This window comes from Ambystoma mexicanum, chromosome 1q, assembly GCF_040938575.1.
Source record: "Ambystoma mexicanum isolate Mex_15411 chromosome 1q, UKY_AmexF1_1, whole genome shotgun sequence".
Classification (NCBI taxonomy): domain Eukaryota; kingdom Metazoa; phylum Chordata; class Amphibia; order Caudata; family Ambystomatidae; genus Ambystoma; species Ambystoma mexicanum.
Window position 1 is genome coordinate 1,409,383,280 of NC_090922.1, and position 13,936 is coordinate 1,409,397,215.

Sequence of the window (13,936 nt, forward strand, 5' to 3'; positions counted from 1 at the left end):
GTTGGGCAATATTGCGACAATCTACATATGCTCTTATGATTTGATCAGTCCAAGCTAGGACAGAATCAAGAAAATCTGCAAATTAGCGTTTTTTCATGTGTGTGTAAGGGTGTGGATGTGTGTGTAGTCAACACATGTCGTGTGTGGTGTTGCTATTCACGTGTTGAAATGTAACCAAGGACCAGCTAAAGAACTGTAGGATTAGGTATTTTTCCTATCCTTGAATTTTAATAATACATGTCAATCTAAGCTTGACCCAATGTTCTGCAAGAAAATATGATCGTCCTTTTTCTAACTGTTCAGCACATAAATCCAACAAAGGTCCCTGAGCATTCATGTCTACAGGAGGATAGCAACGCGCGCATCTTGGAGCAAGACGATGCAGAGCAACAAAGGTTCGGTCCCGGGTCCACACTGGGTATTAAGCGCGTTATAAATAACCCATTACAATTATGGCAGGTGTAAAACTGCTCCCAGATGGAGAGCAGGCCAGATGGGATTTCAGGGGCAACAGGTTTGGCATGGAAGCAAGACAACACATCAATACACATTTGAATCCTGGGCTTGCGCTCAGTACTGGTCCCCGGTATTAAGCGCGTTATTAAAGAACAATTATAACTCAAGTTTATGTACCTAGGGGCTATCCTGATGCAGGCAAGTTAGAAGTTAAGTTGATACATTCCTGAACCTGTCTCCCATGTGTGCATGCAGACTACTTAATAAGCCGTACATGTTTAAAAAGCTGGATGCGGAGTGCAGCAGGAAGCCACCATCTTACGTAACAAGGCCGAGTTTTGCTGGTCCATCGAAATACATCCCACACTAAGAGAATGCCATAATGAGTTGGATGGCACGAGGAGATGCATATCAAGTACCACCTTGCACAGAGATCGAGAAAACTGGTAAAAGATCTAACAAAAAAATGCTGACAGTCCTCAGTTGCAAGGCACTGGGGAGTTGCAGAAAACACTTTCTGGAGCTCTGCACCTTAGCTTACAAGGGCAGTGTTCGTAAAGCATGTTGACCTTTCATTTCAGAAATGCTGGAACAGTTTATCACATGGTAAGCAAACCTTATTTTGGCATTCAAGGAACCTTTCGTTTTTGCTTACTTCCAACATGGCAACTGACGACTATCTGTTGGTTCTAATCCTCTAGTGTAACTCTTGAATCGCTGTATCACAACATCCTATGACTGCTAGTGTAAAAGCTAATCACCAAATTTAGCAGAAAAGAATAAGCAAGTGTGTACCGGTCTATTACAGGAAAGTCGCCTTCATCGGAGTCCTGCATCCAAACTCAGGATGCCAGAGGGAACAGTGCACGCATATCCCAGCCAAAAGACTACTCCAAATGTGTCCACAGAAAAGGGGCATACTACGTCAAAAATCCAAAGCTCATCTGTGACAAAGTCAGGTGTGTGTGTGGGGGGGGGGCAGGAGGCCCAGCAGGCTTTCCTCCAGGGCCAGTTCGGCCCCAGAGGTCGATTTGAGGGAGCTGGGAGGGTATTAGTCTCAGTCTCCCCTGCATGTGCTGTGTTGTGTTGTATGAATATGACGCCACTGTCGGTCAAAATCGTGTGATTTCAAAGGATGGCAAGAGTTCTGGTCTCGTCTCATTTCACAACAGCAAGTACCAGCATGGCCAGCCACCACCATACCCCACAGCAAACTGAAGACAGACATGTGGTCCCAACAAAGTCTCTGAAACACCCATATTCAAGGAGCCGCATGCAGAGCTCAATTAACAATACTCACTGCAGTCTACTGAAGACAGCAGTGCTCAGCGCTCCTATCCAGACCCCAAAACCAGATCGTCACGCAAGAAACGTGGGCAAGGCCTAAAGGAGCTTATGAGCGTTAAACCCCATTCCAGGAAGGAAAAGCAGGCAGATTTGCCCTTAGGGTCAGGTGAGCCAGCGGACCAATAGAGAGGAAGGGGCCATCAAAGTAAAGATAGAACGGTGGTCGAGAAAAGTTAGGAGGGAGAGTAGGTGGACAGATGGTGAGGGGTTGGTAGTGAGAAAGTAGCACCATATAGCGAATGAGGCACTGTTTCGTGGGTTGTGTGAGAGCGGGGAGTGGGAAGAGAGGAGTCGAGAGAGAGAAGGAGAAATGCAGGAATAGAGCAGAGTGAAGAGTTAGCAGAAGGAATATAAGAAGCAAGAGACAGACCGAGAGAGGGAGAGACCGAGAGACAGAGGGAGAGGCAGAGAGGGTGAGAGAGAGAGACTGACCGAGACAGAGAGGGAGAGACAGAGACTGACCAAGACAGAGAGGGAGAGACAGAGAGACACTGACCGAGAGAGGGAGAGACAGAGAAAGAGACCAACAGAGAGAGAGAGACCGGAAAGAGAGAGAGAGACCAGAGAGAGACCGGAAAGAGACCGGAAAGAGAGACCGGAAAGAGAGACCGGAAAGAGACACACAGACAGGAGAGAGAGAGACACAGACAGGAGAGAGAGAGACACAGACAGGAGAGAGAGACACACAGACAGGAGAGAGAGACACACAGACAGGAGAGAGAGAGACAGACAGGAGAGAGACACACAGACAGGAGAGAGAGACACACACACACACACACACACACACACAGGAGAGATGACAGAGTGAGAAGACTACAGCCGTTCGGCCCTCACATTAGTTATCTTTCTGACAGTAGGTGTCACCGATCGCTAATTAACAATCCGGAGTTTAGGGACACCTGGATTAGGTAGGTGGGTGGGAGACCAATGGAAGAGGAGGTACACCCACTAGTGTACCCAGCCCCACATTGGAATGAATCAGTCTGGGAGTGCGAGGCCATCTGTGACAATCAGAATCAATACTTGTTTGAAGCAACCATCCCACAAATGTCTTTTGAAAAGGCAGGAGTCAGAAGTGCGGTAGGAAAAGTAACTTTGACAAAAACAAGGGATGGGTCAGGTGGTCAAGCAAAGGGACATTAACGAGAGCAGACTTCTGGGAGGGTTTTAATTTTTCATGGCTGAATTTAGTGCTTTCTCCAAGTACAGGGAATTGTGACGGGGTACAAGTCAAATCTCTCCCACATCAACTATCCATGTTGGGATTGGGGAATAAGAGGCTGGAGTGTTTGAAAGAGTTAAGTAAACTGATGCTTAAAGTTAAACATACAGCTAAATAAAGGGGCATTCATCTGACTAGGTCGTGAAGTGGTGGAGTTTTTTTTAATTTCAACTACAAAAGCAAAGGAAGGATGCAAATAAACCTGTGACCCGGGTTTTGCTCCAATACGTGAAGTCTGGTTTTAAAATTCATTTTACTCAAGTACATTACATATGATAGAAAAAAAATAGAGTTCAATGTCATTTCAAATATATTTAATACAGAAACCCAAACTTCACTAGCTTTTGTTATGGCTGTAATTTCTTTTGGGGTGCTGAGCATGGAAGCTTTTAACATCAGAAATAAAACAGTGCAACTTATGAAAGGAAGAATTTTGAAGATCCACTTGACAACTGGAGAGAGGCATATCGCAAACCAAACGGCAAACACTTTTTATAGCAGGGATTCTTTGACATCTCTTCATTTGAGATGGTCGAATAGTTTGTGAGCCACCTGCGGGATTAAAAAAGAAACAATGTTGAAATGTTAACGTAAGTGCAAAAGGGTTATAACAAGTTAAGCGGAAAGTAGGGTGGTGGAATATACGGCTATATTTCTAGTAATGTGACAAACCAACTTTCGGGGTACCAGTGGCCTAGGGGTGAATATCGGGTTCTAAACCATCAATCAGACCCTCACCTCTAGTACACCAGAAGGAATCCGAACAGGTTGGAACAAGCCAATTGTAAACCTACATGTCCAATTTTGGCAGGCTCATCTTCGAAAGGTTGTGGATCGTTGGTTAGTTACAACACAGCAAAAAAACAATTACCCAATGATAAAAGGGACTGCTCAGTCAAGGTTGTATCAAAGATCTCTACTTTATTTATTTCACAACAGACCATTCTAGAAACACTACCGACCTGTATAGAAATGCAGAGGACAGATCTTTTCAAAGAGGGGAAAAGGGATGCACTCTGGATATGACGGAGGGTAGTCGGTGTGGTTAATAACCACCACTGGTTAAGGTTTCTTGACTTCAGCACAAAGGGAGCAAGGGGTCATAACATTTCTCTAGGGGGTGTGCTGGGAAGGATCAGGGGCAAAGAACCACAATGTATCTTTGGCTGTTGATGTTCTTGGTGCTCGACAGGGTCGAGTCAACACCAGGGTGCTTTGCAGGTTTCTATGACAGAGTTGAAGATGGGTGACAGCGGAGGGCATCAGACAGCAAGACAATTTGGCAAACAAAGCTGGACAAACGGCTGAAGGCTGGCCTAACATGGAAGCGTGGTCAGGAATCATTATCTCAGGGCTTGTCAGCTGTTCTGAAGCACCGGTATACACGTTTCGGATGTCTTTTGGCGACTGCAGCTTGACAATGGTCAACGTTGCAGTCGGTTGCAGTACGAGAACTCAACCTGTTCGAAAATGTCCTTTAAAGCAAACGTTGGTAGAAACCAGTCAAGGCACTTCTCCCAGCTGCTTCATTGGGATGGTGTTGTCCTTTAAGGCGGACGGTCCAAAGCTGAGGAGTGTGTTACAGGCAGCTGCCTTGTGTGTTGTAGGTTCAGAGATCTTCTGGCACTTTCGATCCAGGAAGCTTGTTGCAGATCCTAGCAGGGCAAGCTGTGTGCTGGCTGGGTACTGGAGTGTCTGGATGGTCCTCGTTCCGAATCTTCCTCTGCTCCCTGGGAGATGGTTAGGTGAGGGATCTTGCTTCCCTCTTCAGGATCTCCTGGCCTTCGTTCACTAGCAGAAGATGCAAGGCAGACTGTACCTTCAGCCTGGGTCTAAGGTGGAGTTCTTCATTGATACTTCTGGTGTAGTCTTCACATGATCTGCCAAAAGAGGGGCTCAGACCCCTTTTAAAGCCAAGTGGGCCACAGTGATTGGTGTAGGCCAAGCCTACATTTATAAACCAATCCTGGGGTCACTGCCAACAATCTCCTGTATGTGTGCGGTCATAACCAGAATTCTTTGCAACAGGAACAGCAAAGAGGTGAAAACAGAAACAAGTGTATCTTCTTGTCTGTTGGGTTCAACGAGTCTCCCTGGTTAATGGGCCTCCCGGTGTGGTCCCTGTTAAAGTGGCAGGTTTCCCTTAAAGCTGCAGTGAGACCAGACTCTCTGGCTCCTGCAAATCACATTAAAGTACCTTCTGAATGGAGGCTCCCACTAGCGGGGTGGCCTACTGTATACAGACCCAGATAGGACAGTTCACAGTCACTGATACAGAGGACGGGAACTGGCTTCAAGTAAGTTCAATATGAAAGGTTGTTGGGTTTCTGGTAGCCTTTGTTAACCTCTGCAGCCAGGCCTGCGTGGGCCGGCTTGAAGTACCCTCTCTAGTGTATGTTAATCGCTGCCACCAGCTTCACGGCCTAACAAAAAAACAGGCGGTTCCATGAAACCATTGTCAGTTAATCAGGCTGACCATGGCACAGGGAAAGGTTGATCCTCCCCCTTCCTGGAAAGGACATCGTGCATTCCTGGCTGTCACAATACAACTGAAAATGACTAGGGAGGACAGCGCCTGTAGGCGGTGTCCACGCCAGAGTACACAGGTCTATGCCTTTGTCGTGGTGCGAGCATAGGAAAATGTGTGTGGATTAGCCCCATACATTTTCCTGAGGTTGGTCTACCATCATTCCATTTAAACATTTTAAAAAAGCCCAGGCAAGCTCTTGCACACCATGTGGATGGTCGAATTCCTCACATCCTAACTAGCTGAGAAAACAGAGCTAGAGCAGCAGAGATGTGAAGGCAATTCCTCTGAACAAGCAGGAGTTGCACAATCATCATTTGCAGAAAAGTCACAGAACCAAGAAGCCTTTACAACCCGGATCACTTTTTTATTCCCGACATTCATACTCAGAATTCGGGCTGCTGTAGAGTGAGTAGAGGTAGACTGAAGAGATTATACACTGTGTGTGGAGTACAAAGAACAAACACAAGGAGGATTTAGAGTGCAATTAATGTGCCCCTACTGTTTTGTGAATTTTTATAGGTCACAGAGCATTGTGAAATACTCACTAATTGCACTTAACGAAAACGCGGAACATCTGTCCAGTTTATCTTGAATGAGGACAATCTCATCTTCGTTCACAAAACAAATAAGGTCTGTCCCTTAACTGGAAAAGTGCATGAATGCTTAGTAAACTATTTGCTACTCTGGCAGATTTTCATCTGCTAGTGGGAACCTCTGGTTATTCTCGTAACTTCAGGAGCTCAAGTAACTGGACTCTGCAAGAAAGTTAGCAGCCTTGCTTTAAAAAAAATGGAGTGTTAAAAACTGGTGTTCATGATTCAGTTATGCACCATATATGTGAAACTACTAACATTCATAAACGAGGTCGATGTTTGCAGTCACAGGGATACCCAACATGAAAGTTTGTTCTGAGCATGCTAAATGAAAGTGTAAGGAGTCAATCAGCCTGCCAAATAGCATACTAAGATAAGTTAAAGGAGAAACTGTGGCCCTCAGATTTCAAATCGCTCTTTTCTTTGAAACGAAACGTCTTGCATCCCATAACTTACTAGCATGAAGCTTATGGTAATTGAGTGGAATTTCTAGACCGCCCCTTTACCTCATCTGCCAACTAGTAAATGTTGATTTTTTTGCACATTTGATAGAAAGTTATTTATTGGGGAGACCAGGAGAATACGGGCTACGAAATGGGACCCATGGTTAGACTGCAGGGTGGCAGGTAGTTTTTGCCTGGCAAGGCCTACTCCTTCCCCCACCCTCGACTAACCGACGCCCTAAAGCTCTTCTGCCACCTTAAACTACACACAATCCGACTCCCTAACAGACACAGACCGAGACCCAGCCATTTGCACATTCATCAAAACTAATAAAGCCCAAGCTCTCCACTTTAGCCCGATCACACTCTCCTATATCAGCAGCTAACCAGACCAAAAGCCCTGCAGTCGAACAGACTTTGGCTAGCCTGCCCATGTAGAACATAATTCCAAGCATCTATGCCAAACCCATAGAGAGCAGATTAGCACCAAAAAACCAGGACATTCTGATATGTACCCATCAACACCACAGGCTTGCATTTGCCTCTCCCACGGATGAGCCCCACCCACCCCTTTAGTCTTACAGATCCAAGCGCAGCAAGGTCACCAATTATAGCAGAGGTTCACCATACAAGAACACGTACATTACATATACAAAAGTATAGCAAAAGTGCTGATACCAAAAGGCAGCATGCACTCCTACTGGCCATAAAACAAACTAAATAAAATACAGCTGTGAATTGGCACCTTTGGTGCGGGCATCACTACTCCAAAGCTTCAAAACTGTGCTGAACAGAATGGGGTTTAATTTTAACAAAGGCAGCCCGCAGCCCCAAGATGATTATCACGTCTGCCATTACTGCTATCAGTGTCATAGAAGCCTCATTGGCTGGAACATACCTGGAAACTTCAAAACACTTTCCTTCTAAGGATGCATCTGAAGCATGTACAGGAAAAATGTTTAGATCAGGTTTACATTTAGAATTGTTCCTTTTTTTAACAATTATTCTTTTATAGAGCGCTTAATAGCAACAAGTGGCTTCTACGCACGGTATCGGATTCAAACCCGTGTTGCACTGTGTTGTCTTGCTTCCAAGACATACATGTTGACCCTGAGCTATCCTTCCACCCCACATAAATGTACCATTTAAATAAGTGTACAGATGAAAAAAGCCCATTTCATTCTACCTTACATTGGCTTTTTCAAAACAATACCTTGTAGAGGCCTACAGATTGGAGGCTGACATGAAGTAAAGATCAAGCCACATCCTACAAAGATGTATATGGTGATATGCAGAGAATTGAAGCAGTGGCCAATCTCGAATTTGCCATTACTATGCAAGTGACCACCCTGGAGTTGAGGGATGCATGGGTCAGGGAGGGAATGCTGGCTTTAGGCAAGAGGTTGGGACAGCCGTTAGAGGGCCCCTCAACTACCAAAACAAAAATAACCTTCAACAGTCTTCGAGAGCTGGTTTATTCTTGAGACCATCCGTGACACCAGATATCAAATGTCTAAACTTCGTCCATAAAAAAAGAGCAAGGCTCTTATCAGGGTGGGATGCTGTGCACTGCATAACAGGTTTAGGCAAATTTCCGAGGGAGTAAAGCTACAAACCGCTGACAAAAAAAAACAACTTGCTTCATGAGGTTCTATCTTGTTCAGTGGCGACATAATTTATTTTTTACGGATCATCTTGCATCAAGGATAATGGATTGGTTATTGGGTGTCCTATAATGCAGAAAGTAAATCAAGGAATACTGCTCAAAGGACACAGAGGGTGGTTTCCGGATATAATCATCCATTCTCCCCACCATTCTACCCAAACTCTCCCAAAAAAAATACAGACCATATGTCTTCAATTAACAGAATTAAAAACACGCACGATTTGGTCATCTGTCAACCAATAAAACGTTGAAAGAAATTGAAAAGTAGAGCAAAATGACATTTTACATCTCAAGTTCATAAACAAAATTGGGTAAAATGGATAGAAATCCAGAAGAAGGTAATTCTACACATTTTAGTTTTAAGCCGAAGCAATTGCATGTATTCCTTAAAACAGAAAGATCATAGCTCGCTTGTAAACATGTAAATGAACAAGGTTTTTTTTTTGTATCAACCATCTGTGTCCTGCGCTAAGTGGTGGGTGGCAGCTGCTCAGTCAAGTAACGGAGTAGACCCCCTGCTCCGATGAATAATAAAGCGTACTAAGGGCTCAAAGAACCCTAATCCACCTAAAATGCAGCACCAGAAATCAATAAAGATACACACTCAATGATTGTGAAAAAAAGACATATTCACAACTGCCCTTTCTGAGACACGTGTTTCGGCGACACTCGCCTTTTTCAATCAGGGCTAAAGAGGGTAATCATAAATCAAAGTTAGAATTACAATAGTATACAACGTGAGTTTATCAATTAAACTAGGGTAATCATGACAATGGTTGAACAAACAGTCAAAGCAAAGAGTGCACAAGTTGCAAAAAATACAGATAGATTGTGGCATACAGTGTATCACAAAGAGACAAGGGAGGGGTAAGGGGAGAATTGGTTTAGGTAAGAATAATACATAAAATAAAATGGCACTGGGAAGAAAAAGAAAAGATATATAATGCATTAGTTAGTAGTTTTAAGCTTGCTACGTGATATATTATATATCTCTAGAAGTAGATATTACCACATTGGTAGTGGTAGAATCTTACCTAATGTCAGTGTTAGTCAATTTTACAATTTGTTGGTTGCCTTGTTCATGGGATGAATCCCGCCTGTGAAGAGGATAGTTACATTAGCTAAAGGCGTTTTAGGTAAGTACAGAATAGTGCTAAATAATGGTGCCATGGTTTATCTGCGGGAGTTTGGGACGCGAGTTGCAGCGAATTTAGCTTGCAGTGATTGATGATATACATCTACGAGATGTGAGACAGGTGGCTGCATCATATCCGTGACACTATTTACAGTGCGGAGTATGCTGGGTGAAATACTCAAGGTGAGAAGTATCCAAATGCAATGAAGGACTCAAGAGCTTGTCTTTACATATACTAGATATTTGCATGCAGTACATCGATATGCATTAGGAGTCCTCAAAGATCAAAAAATGTATCCAAGTTAAATAGCAAGTAACGGTGTCACTAGCGCAGCACTGTGTTACAGTGCAGCGTGTGCCGGGTATGTTAATTAGAATGAAGTGAGCGTTCGGCTGATATTTGCATGCAGTGCATATATCTTCAAAAATCGTAAAAATGTCTCCAAGTTGAACAACAAGTAACAGCGTTACTAGCGCGGCATTGTGTTACAGTGTAGTGTGTGCCGATTATGTAAATTAGAATGAATGAAGCGAGCGTTCGGCTGATGTGAGGGATTTGGGGCTTACCTCGCAAGAGGTGATTGTTCTCAAGCGTCGGCGTCTGCGTCCCTTGTCTTTTTGTGATACACTGTACGCCACAATCAATCTGTATTTTTTGCAACTTGTGCACTCTTTGTTTTGACTGTTTGTTCAACCATTGTCATGATTACCCTATTTTAATTGATGAACTCACGTTGTATACTATTGTAATTCTAACTTTGATTTATAATTATGATTACCCCATTTAGTCCTGATTGAAAAAAGGCGAGTCTGTCGCCGAAATACGTGCCTCAGAAAGGGCAGTTTTGCTTGTAAACATGGCATGCACAGACTAGGTTTGCTGCATCAGTGGAGCGGGCAGGCCAAGCACACCCTGTGAAACGTACATTTTGTGGATGCCCACCACAATGATTGGACAATGTTCAACAGTTTAAGTTTCATTAGGTGATAGTGATCGCTGAATAAAATGCAAATAAAAGAATGAAATACATGGTTCTGACCAAAGGTGGGAGGGAGGGGGGGGGAGAAAATAGTCTGCAGTAAGGACACCAACTGTTAGTGTTTTGATTGATAGACGGATTCCCTGTAAATGTTTGTAAAATAGACAAACTGGCGGTATGCTGGAGGCAACCACAGTTGGCAATCAGAGTTACCATAATCAAATTATTAATCAAGATGGAACTGGATAAATATACAGAAGTAGTGAAATTTTGAGAAGTATACCGATGAAGACATCTGGAATTTATCATGAACTGTCCTATAGGTGGCATATGCTATACTTCATTGTATCCTACAAGAGGATGTCAAAAGTGCATTTTTGATGGTTTTAATCAGCTTTCCGATGGGCCCCTGCGTTTCTGCCTAGATTGGTCTTACTTACACAGTGATCCCTTGCATGAAGAAAGTCAAAAAGCTCTTCTGTGCAGTCCTCTTCAGTTTGAGATCTTGAGGAGACACGATTGTCACATATCTCCATCCTTTCTCGCAATTTTATGCATTTTTCCGATTGCTCGCAGTGCTCCCTCACCGTTGTGAGGGGATCCTGGCAGAAAAAAGGAACTGTTAAGCGCAACTTAGCATTTGATGGCTGAAAACATCAGTTACAAATCAGGAGTTATTAGTACATTTGCCAAACAGTTCACATTGAGGTCAGCTGCCACTCCAAGCCAAGTTGAAGGCTGATGGCACATCACATTACGCCCTTCATAATCGCTAAAGCCTTCCAACACTATTCACATTTTAAATACTTAGACCACGAACTTGATGTGTTCATTTAAAATAAGGAAACACGTGGGCTAGCCATTACCAAAACGCATCAACATCTACACACTGTAGACCAAATCCCGGTCATCGTTGCCGAAATGTTTACAAGTGGACAGAAGCAGTCAGCTTGACTGGGTTCCAAATAGTCAGGGCTTGCGAAATACACTCAACCCCTCCCAAAATCAAAACTGCGACTCTCTGAATAAGATTTTTTGAGTACAAAGCCAAGTCCTGCAAAGGATTAATTTGCTTTTGTGCATGTGTCTTATTGCTTGTTATAGCATTGATAGTCAGAAAAATTGTTGATTCATGTATATTTGGGATTTAGAAGCTTGAATACAGGAGCGTGACAAGGTTAGTAGCAAGGTTAGTAGCCAAAGTGATGGGATTGCAGATGAGATGTATCACAATGGGTTTGAAAAATTAACAGTGTCTGTAACACAGTTAATGGCTTTCTGATGGTAGGGCATGGAGATGAAGTGGCGAAGCTCAAGGGGGTGGGTGCGCCTGGGTAGGTAATACAGCCTCAAACCATGAGTGAGAGAAAGTGACAATCTGCGCTTTCTGAGCTCCAAGAGTCAGCAGCAAGCGCCTGACTAACCATTACAGGTTAATTGCTGGAGGCGAACTGATATTACTGCACCATGGTGGGAATATAAGAAATCTGCGGCAGTGGTAATGACAATACAAACATCGACAAAGACGTTAGAAATACTAGATTTTTAAAAATATATTTCATGACATCTCATAAGCTTGCTTCACCTTCTTTTGGCCTCTGCAAGCGTCATTAGCAAGTGGCTGCATTTTAGGAGTGCGTGAAAAGGTCTGTGTGCAAAGGATGAACTATTTAAAAAAAGGATCCGACATTTTCTTTTGCATTTTCCAACAAATAAATGCAGGGGGAGATCCCCCAGATCCCCCACATCCCAAATTAATAACATCTATATTTGTACGATAAAGGAGCATTTGACAAAAGAAAACTACATTTTCGAATTTGGCGTAAAGGGGTTTGACTTTTTCATCCCATCCAATATAATTCTAGTTTAGTTGCATCTTCGTTTCCTTTGCAATTTAGTGCTCCTATGAACCCGGAAAATGGATTTATGAATTAGAGAGAATGCCAGCAGGTATTATGCTAGCAGTAGGTGACGTAAAAGGCCTGTTAGCAGCTATCCTATGGGAGAGAGCCGACAACATTTGGAGATGAGCAGGGTATGCAAGTGTAACTGCACAGAACATGACACATGATGGAGCGCCATTTAATAATTACAGGGCAGACGTACGATTATGACTAGGAAAATGGGCGAGGGCAAACATCCTGTTGCCTTTATTTAATAGTGCTGGCGTCTTGAGATAAGAGAACCGTGAGATAAAACAGTGGCATTATCTTACTATATTTTATGTAAGGGTCTCCCCGAGCCAGTGCAATGGCAGATTAAGAAACAGGTAAGGATGGAAGCAAAACCATGGCCAGAAATACAGGTGACGATTTGACATCTTTGTCGACTGTTAGAAGAGAAAAATAAGAAAGCCAAGAATAGAAAGCAGGAGGAAGTGAAGTTAGTTCAGAGGAAATTGTCAAAATTCACCATAGAAGGAGCAGTATTGACAAGTGGTGAAGGCGTGCCTACACACGACGTACAGTCAGTGCAGTAGAGCAATGTAGTGCATCCCATGGATCAGACTGGGTATAACTATTGGCCAAGAGGTAGAAGATTTCAAAACCTTCAACACGGGGGCCGGGAGGGCAGTGGGTCTGGGGGTGGGGGGAATTTTAGCCACAACAATGATGGAATTGTGGGAGAATGAGACATGTAGCCCAAACATTTAGAAGTAGTCGAGGAGGCATGCAACAGAAGTGGCAAGCTCCAATTGGAGGCGGGAGGTTTCAGGAGGGAGAATGAGCTATTCTCCACAGTACAACAAAAAAAAACAAGATTATTATGCCCAAGATCACACGCAATATCAGGTGAGTGCGCCACAAATACAGCAAGCACAGCAAGCACAGCAGGTCCCACAGCAAATGCAGCTGCCAAAAGGGCAGCCACAGCAAGAACCCATGCAGACATAACACCCACAGGCACAACAACCACAGTATACATCAGTACAGCAAGCAACAGTGTCACAATGTAAGGCAAACACAGGAGTCCCACAGGCTTCCACACCCAGGATAGGAAGTTTGACAGCGACAGAAGCGGGAGGGAATCCTTTCACAATAACAGGGGTGGATTTGATCCCATAATAGGAAGGCCCACAGAGCGACTTGATGTGTTCAGTACTATCTGAAAACCAGACGCACAAGAGGAACCAAGGGTCACAGGGCAACGATAGGAGGAAAGACGTTTTCGTTCCTTGTGGACATGGGAGCAACTTGTTACTGTGTTCGGTGGCGCGCGGGGTGGGCGGGGGGCGGGAATATATCCAATGTCTGGCATTGCCATGAATGTGCAGGGATTCTCAGGGGCCACAAGTTCAGGTCCCTTTACTGACAAATTACTACTTTCTATAGGTGAACATGACGTGTCAATGCCACTAGTATAGTCTCAGCAGACACCAGTCAATATATTAGGACGAGACTTAATGACAAAACGGGATATCCTTCACTGACAAAGGGAGTGTGTTCGACTCATTACATCAATGTGAGAGAATGTATGTTAGCCTTCACAGGCCGGAAAGCATTACGAGGGGGTTCCCTTAGAACCAGACATTTTTAATTAAGTAAATATTTTGTTGATATGGCT

General features: G+C 43.8%; 1 protein-coding gene across 1 annotated transcript in view; it reads right to left on the bottom strand.

The window, feature by feature from the left end:
- Positions 1 to 3,322: 3,322 nt before the first annotated feature.
- UQCRH (ubiquinol-cytochrome c reductase hinge protein) overlaps positions 3,323 to 13,936 on the bottom strand; it is a 37,944-nt gene continuing 27,330 nt past the window's right edge. Inside the window, exons 3-4 of the mRNA XM_069642278.1 lie at positions 10,813 to 10,974; positions 3,323 to 3,577 (exon numbers count right to left, since the gene is read on the bottom strand). Coding sequence (XP_069498379.1) covers positions 3,545 to 3,577; positions 10,813 to 10,974 — 195 coding nt within the window. The 3' untranslated portion in view covers positions 3,323 to 3,544. The remainder of the gene's footprint in view (positions 3,578 to 10,812; positions 10,975 to 13,936) is intronic.